Source organism: Lampris incognitus, chromosome 2, assembly GCF_029633865.1.
Source record: "Lampris incognitus isolate fLamInc1 chromosome 2, fLamInc1.hap2, whole genome shotgun sequence".
NCBI classification, from domain to species: domain Eukaryota; kingdom Metazoa; phylum Chordata; class Actinopteri; order Lampriformes; family Lampridae; genus Lampris; species Lampris incognitus.
The window spans coordinates 96,389,734-96,397,573 of NC_079212.1; the positions used below are offsets into that span (position 1 = coordinate 96,389,734).

General features: G+C 46.0%; 1 protein-coding gene across 1 annotated transcript in view; it reads left to right on the forward strand.

Annotated features, from left to right (window-relative positions):
* Nucleotides 1-5,485, forward strand: part of bsnb (bassoon (presynaptic cytomatrix protein) b) — an 88,432-nt gene extending 82,947 nt beyond the window's left edge. The window contains exons 9-13 of the mRNA XM_056274013.1: nt 1,004-3,101; nt 3,475-4,295; nt 4,680-4,791; nt 4,906-5,061; nt 5,445-5,485. Coding sequence (XP_056129988.1) covers nt 1,004-3,101; nt 3,475-4,295; nt 4,680-4,791; nt 4,906-5,061; nt 5,445-5,485 — 3,228 coding nt within the window. The remainder of the gene's footprint in view (nt 1-1,003; nt 3,102-3,474; nt 4,296-4,679; nt 4,792-4,905; nt 5,062-5,444) is intronic.
* The last annotated feature ends 2,355 nt before the right edge of the window (nt 5,486-7,840 follow it).

A 7,840-nucleotide genomic window follows, 5' to 3' on the forward strand; every position in this document is an offset into this window, starting at 1 on the left:
AAATCAGTCTGAGGAACAAACACATAGAAATCATATGAGGATTAGAGACATTTCTAGCTTTTAAGTAGCTCCTCTATCAGTGCTGGAAACATGGCTCTCTTGCGGATACTCATTAGATTCACCGCGGCTCGACACACAACAGCTAACTTGTAAGTAACAGACTAGCCTAAATCTGTTTTCGACTACTCTTGAGTACATATTGCTCTTATATAACGTCTCTATGAGATCATTTTGAGAGATGTTAAAAACGAGCAATAATTTGACTACATCTGTGAGTTTCTGAATATTTGTTTGGAAAAACCCAAAGACAATTTTACAGATTAATGACTTCCTGAAAGTAGCTCAGAAATAGGCTTTGTCACCACCACGCTAGTGTTAATCTGCTGAACTGAAAATAGTCACACTTATGCTCCTTTGCAGAAAGTCAAATGATCGCTTTACTATTGGTGTAAATATTTCAGCATTTTAGTCTCAACAATGACGTTCATTGACATATTGCACCAAAATCTCGTCGGCAGTAATTATAATATCATGACCTTATACAGAAGATATTTCCCAAATCTAATGGACTGTACAAACTCTACCCCAAAACTATGCTGAAACATTTTACAAAATGAGCATGCACTGTAATTAGATGCATATTAAGCTCTGTTTTGTCTGTGCTATCTGCAGCTGCAATTAAATGAGGATTAATAGAGAAAATATGAAGTGAAATATGAATATAAAGTTATGCATTTTTTTAAGAAAAGCATTATGATATGAACTCAGTCTGCATTAATTGAATTAGTGAGGACTATAAAGCTTCTTATTCATAAAAGTCAGTTATTATGCAGTACCCTAACAGCACGTCAGGCTGAATAGTCCTTAGCCTTGTTTAGAGAAGAGTAGAAATTTGCGAACTCTATGCAAGTATCCAGTGTACAGTAATGAGTCTACTTTACATAAAAGTGTTGTGTTTACAGGTTAACGTTTGCTCATGATGTTTCTCTGGCTTTCTGAACAGATGGCTTCCCTGCAGCAGCAGCAGAACACTCTGATGAGAAAGGTAAAGAGAACTCTCCCCAGCCCCCCTCCAGAGGAGACTCCCCTCCCCATCGTTACTCCTGCTCAAATGTACACTTCCCCTGGTATGTCCCAGAGGGTCCTACCGAGGACCTCCCAGGGCACCACCAAGGCAGGCCTACTGAATGAGTTGAAGGCTGTGGAACAGGAGTCATCCAAACTTCGCAAGCAGCAGGCTGAGCTGGAGGAGGAGGAAAAGGAGATTGACGCTAAATTACGTTACTTGGAGCTCGGCATCACCCAACGTAAGGAGACAATGGTTAAGGAGAGAGAGAAGAGAGAGCTGGCTTATCTGCGTTGTATGGGTGATGCCCGGGATTACATGTCAGACAGTGAGCTTAACAATCTTAGGATGGCAGCTGCAACAGGAACTTTTGATCCTAATGGGTTACTGTCAAGGCCCAGCACTGCTCCACTGAGTCAGTTTACCAGTGACCTCAGTGCAACTTCCCAATATCCCTCAACTTCTTCTTACATGTCCTATCCATACCCTCAAAGCCAACCATCAACACAGCAGCCAGGCCCTGCTTACCAACAGATAGGTTTCCAACCTCCTCAATACTCTTCCTCCTCTGCACCCCAGCCAGGAACATTCCAGCCCCATCCTCCACCAGGCCCAGGCTATCAGACCCAGGGAACCTTCTCTTCACACATGTATGGCCAGCCATTGTATCAGACAGACCTTGGCATGCAGCAACATGGTCACCAGGGCTTCCAGCCTCCTGGCGCACCCATGCCAGGTCAGAGCCTGCCTTACCCCAGCCATAGCTCCTACCAGCCAGTCCTCTCCTTCCAGCCCCAGGCAGAGATCCTAACAGTTCACCAAAGGCCAAGGCAGACCTCCCTGGCTGACCTTGAACAGAAACTGCCCACCAACTATGAAGTCATCAGTAACCCTGCAGTGTCAGTGGCCACATCAGCTCCTGATACCAGCTATGGCTCAGTCTATAACAATGCCTATGGGCAGTATCGCCCCCCTGAGCCTGCCTTGAGTCATTCTGTGGACAGCCCCACTTCTGCCTATGCTGCAGATGGCCTCTACACCTCCAATCTAGAGCAGAACATCCCAAGGAACTATGTCATGATCGATGACATTAGTGAGTTGACAAAAGAGAATACAAATCAACCCACTGATGCTCTTGGTCATCCCATTGGAGGGCGTTATGGCAGTGAAAATGGTCCTGGACGTGGTAGTGCCTATGGACGACCTGAAGATGAACCAGTGGATTCTTATGGCAGATCATCAAGCACGGTAGGCTACCAGAGTGGTGTGGACAGCCGCACCGGCACCACAGCAAGTGGAGGATCTTCATATTATTATGATGACTATAAACACTCCACAACACGCAGTGGCTCCAGTGGTCAGAAAATCACATCCAAGAATCTGGCCCCTGCTGTAGTCTCTTCCAAACGTAGTAAGCATAGGAAACAGGGAATGGAGCAGAAGATATCTAAGTTCTCCCCTATTGAAGAAGCACGGGATGTGGAGTCTGATCTTGCTTCATACACCATGACAACATCAACAGGTGGCAGCTGTACAGTTGTTTCCAGAACCAAGAAGCTTCACGATGACATGGCATATGGGCTGAAAAACAACATTTATGACCAGCAGAAGTATTACGGCACCAGTCGCGAGGGTCTTGAGGAGGAAGACCGCATGTACGGCTCTGGGAGGTCCAGGTCTACTGGCTATGGAATGGATAAGATCTCCTCCCGAGATGCAGCTGGCCACAGGAGTAAGTCTTACGAAAGAGATGCCATGGAAAGAACCCAGAGAAGCAGCCGTGGTGGAAGACCTCCCATGCGTAGTCAGAACTCAGAAGAGGAGAGTCCACTTAGCCCTGTGGGGAAGCCTGTGGGGATGGGTAGAGGCTCTGGTATAGCTGACTCCCATGATGTGAGAAACCAGTATGGCTCCAGTCATTCCCTGCCAGATGTACAGGACCACCACACGAAGGACCTACCCAGGAGTCACGTCTACAAACCAGATGACCCCTACCTGGTAGATGACATGCACTGTGCTGTTTCTGACAGTGAAGGTAACTGGTGCTGAATTTTGACAGCGACCTGATGGTTACTCCTCGCTTCTTAAATGTGTGCTGAAAAGTCATTGCATGTCAAGTGCTGAGTGTAGGAACAAGTATGATGACTTTTTTGTCCTATCTTTGATAAGTTGGATGCGCTCCGTAATGCATAATGCCACATATGCCTGTTTTTTATATGTACGTTTTTGCATGCATACCTTTTATTTGTGCTCGTTTCTTTCCTTTCTTTTTTTTCTTTTGGACTTTGCATGGCTCTGGACTTGGAACATTTTTTTTCAGTTGTATTGCTTGGCTTCAGTGTGCATGCCACTCCTCTCCTCATATTACAAAAAAACAATTGACTGATATTTGTTTTTAATTCAAAAAGCCTATCACTTGGGCCAAGAGGAGACCGATTGGTTTGAGAAACCTCGTGAGGCCCGTTCTGAACGCTCAAGACACCATGGAGGTGGTGGTCATTCATCTACAGGCAGGCGTACCAATGTGAAGCACACATACCATGATTATGATGAGCCCCCAGAGGAAGACTGGCCCCAGGATGAGTACAACCAACAACGGCACCCCTCATCCACGTCATCACGGGAACATCGTCACCATGGCAACAGCTCTGTGAGGCATAGCTCTTCCCGCCACTCAGAAGAGTCCAGGTCCTCCCGCACTAGGACACATCCGAAAGACCCATCTGCCCGCTCTGACGGCCGAACTTCCTCCTCTACACAAAGGAGGGGCGGTCAAGAGTCCCGCTCTTCCCAGGGAAGCCACCGGGATTCCGGTGATTTCTCTCGTGACACAGCCCCCGGCCACCACCATGGGACAGGGGGAAGGAGCCAGAGGCCACCTGGAGATCGTACCTCCTCAAGAAAACAGGATCCTTCTACAGGGCCTAAACAGCAGCAGCAACAGCCTCAGGGCCAAACTGGGAAGCAGCGGTCAGGAGGCCAGGCCCAGTCTGGAAGACAGCATGGCTCTGAGACAGTTGACGGAGCCCCGCCGCAACAGCGTCCACAACAGAATCAACAACCACTGCAGCAAGGCCAGCCCCCTCACACCACCACCAGTGGATCACAGGTCACACCAAGCACTACTGGTGCAGGGGCAGTCCAGCAACAGTCCAAACCTGGCCAGGCCACACCACAAGGACGGCAGCCTGCAGCAGGGCCTACAGCAGGGCAACCAGCAGCCACACCGGTTAGTAGACTACACCTAACACCTGTTTTTCTTTTTTTCTGTATAAAGATGTCTTTTCTTATTGAGTAGAGATATGCTTCTTAAATATTCTTCATGCCTTACGTGCTTACGTGTGAAGACTGTGATAATAGATGATAGTACAACCCATAAAATACTACTGTTAAGGGCACAAAGTGAAGAATATCGGTGGTTTGCTTTGTGCCACCATTCAGTCCAGTATTACACTTCTTGGGTTCCTTGTGAACACAATAAAGAGAGGCACTAAAGAGTTGTGCTTGAAAGCTTATATGGATCACAGAACTTGACATTAATACTCATTATCAGAATAGATTTAGCAAAGCAATACACGTTTCTAACTTTGTCTCTGTTCAAAAAAAAATGTAGGCAAAAATGGATGCTACACCTGCAGTAAATGTTGCTGGTATGAAACCTGCAGCAGCGGCCCCAGCAGTGACACAGCCTGCCAAAATAGCAACACCTCCTGTAACAGGCATCGGTGAGGCTTAAATTCATAGTGGTTTGATGCTTCATGACAAATATTATGAAACTCAGATCCAGTTACTGTGGCTTTGCCTTCAAATGTGACCGTTACCTTGTGTCCTGCTGACAGGCTCCAAGGCAGCCCCTGTGGCTATTGGTAGTAAGTCTGGAGGTATAGGCAGTGCAGCAGCAGCAGCAGCAGGACCGGCCCCTGCTGAAGGGGAAAATGTCCTCAGCAAGATCCTGACAGGAGGGGCAGCAGAGCAGGCGGGAAAGCTGGGAGATGGTATGGTCAAGAAATCATACACACTTATGTATTGTATTATTATTATTATTATTATTACTATTGTTATTATTATTATCATGTATCTGCTGTTACTAGGATAATAATGATAATAAGAATATTAATGAATAAAGTTTTTGTATGTGTGTTTAAGTGTTTAGGTAACCATTAGGTAAGTGTTTAGGTAACCATTTATTTGACAAACTTACTGGCATGATGGCTGTTGCATGTGATTTTCAGGCCCTGGTTACAGTCAGTTACTTATCTTTTGGTAACACGTTCACAATGCAGAATCTAAAATGTTGGATAAACCTGAAATGCTTATTTTACTATTTGCATTGGATTGTTTTCTCATGTTCCCAATCTTCATTTTGTTATTCTTGCAGCTATATCTGGCCTCGGGAAGAAGTTCACCTCGTTTTGGTGAATTGACGAAAGGAGGGTACGTGAGCCCAATATCTTAATGAATGTTTACAGCGTCTCAGAATGTTAATTTTCTCATTACTTGAGTAATCCCCATAGGGCTAAACTGCAGGTGATTTGAAAATGTAAAACAGCCCAATAGTCTGTTAACAAAATATTTAAGACCCAGAAAGTTGAATCAGTTCATCTGGACACAACGTTTATCGAGAGAGAAACGTTTCATCCCTCATCTAAGTGACATCTTCAGTCTCAACTGACTGCAGGTGTCCCCACCCTTACAACCAATACAGTGGCATAACGACCGAAACCAACGATCGGTTTCATATGCAAATTGCCGTGAACATTAATTAGAGTTTCAATGGTCATGTGTACTATTCACAGAGGATTGGGGAATAGCTGCAATCACAGCAATTGTAAGATGGCGACAGATGTACTCTTAGCCCCCACCCCCCCTCGGTTCAGGGATGGTCGTTCCCACTTCACATAGATGGCCTCTTTTACTTGCCGTTCAAACCAGTGTTCCTCCCTATCAAGGATGTGTACACCCTCATCCTTGAAAGAGTGGCCACTGGCCTGTAGTAAATGGGTGTAGACTGTGGAGTCCTGGCCTGACGTGTTAGCTCTCCTGTGTTGTGCCATCCTCTTGGCCAGTGTCTGTTTGGTTTCCCCAATGTACAAGTCACGGCAATCCTCTGGCACTTAACAGCGTACACTATATTGCTCTGTTCATGCCAGGGGACCCAATCCTTGGGGTGCAGCAATTTCTAGCGCAGCATGTTTTGGGGTTTGAAAGCAACTGAGATGCGGCGTTTGGAAAATACGCGTCTCAGCTCTTCCGACACTCCCACCACATACAGAATCACCACTGGTTTACGCTTAGACGGCTGTTGTCCTTCTCGTCTCTTCAGTTGGCTGGTGCACTGTTTGGACGTCTTCCTGGCTTTGACAACCAGGGCCTGTTTAATTTGGGATTTCTTCCCTCCCCCAGCCACTGTGTCAGTGGGGACGTTGTCAGCTCGGTGGTACAGCGTCCTGATGACTCCTGGTTTGTGCTCCAGTGAATGATGAGAGTCAGACCTTAAGTACTGATCAGTATGTGTTGGTTTATGGTAAACAATTGCAATTTCAGTCTAAGAAGGCTAACCTGCCAGTTTTCACATGCTCCCTGGTGAACTTGATGTGGTTGTCCACAGAGTTAATGTGGTCGGTGAAATGTGGTACATCCTGAGATTTAATTTTAACCCAGGTGTCATCCACAAATCTGAACCGATGGCTAGGTGGTGTCCCTAGATAGGACACCAGAGCCCTCTATTCCACTTCCTCCATATACAAGTTGGCCACTATAGGTGAGACTGGAGAACCCATAGCACACCCATGCCTCTGCCTATAGTACTGCCCCCTGTATGTGAAGTAGGTGGACTGAAGACACAGCTTCAGGAGCAGACACACTTGGTCAGTGTTAAGGGTGGTCCTATTGTTGAGGGTGGGGTTGTTGTACGGACTGCCTCCACTGCTTCATCAACAGGAACCCACGTGAAGAGAGACTTAACATCATAAGAGACCATTGTTTCATCCCCCTCCATAATGATGTCCCTCACCTTATCCACAAAAACCATCGTGTTCTGAATGTGATGTCCATTACTGCCTACCAACGGGTTAAGAATAGATGCCAGAGACTTCGAGACGTTATAGCTCACCAATCATACTAACAATAGGCCATAATGGCACATCCTGTGTACGTAACGGCACATCCTATGTGTTTTAGGTAAACCATACAGACTAGGTGTAGCTTCCCCTGGGTATAATCTATAGCAATTTGCATATGAAACTGATCGTTGGTTTCGGTTGTTTGCCACTGTATTGTTTATAAGGGTGGGGATACCTGCAGTCAGTTGAGACTGAACAGGTCACGTAGATGAGTGATGAAACGCTTCTCTCTAAATAAACGCTGTGTCCAGATGAACTGATTCACCTCCCTGGGATTTCCCTACCTGGATCATATTATCGAGCATGCATAAAGACAAAATATTCAATACCTTCCAGTTGTACACAATGGCTGTTGTTTGCCCGTTCCCCTTGTCAATTTTAAATGAGAGCCATTTCTTTTTTCTTCCCAGGTATGAGGAGTTGAGATACGACGAACTGACGACTTTGTACTGGAAAAACCTATGAAACTGTAACCAGCATTTAACACATTTCACCACTGTAGAGGGACTGGAGGAGAGAGGAAGAGGAGCGATTCGGAGTGCATCAGTGAGTATCTCAGTAATGCTCATCTCTCCCATGAGAGATCACCTCTTGCCTCTTGTTCCACGATAAAGCAAGGGGAAAACATGTCATATACAAAAAGTCTATTTGT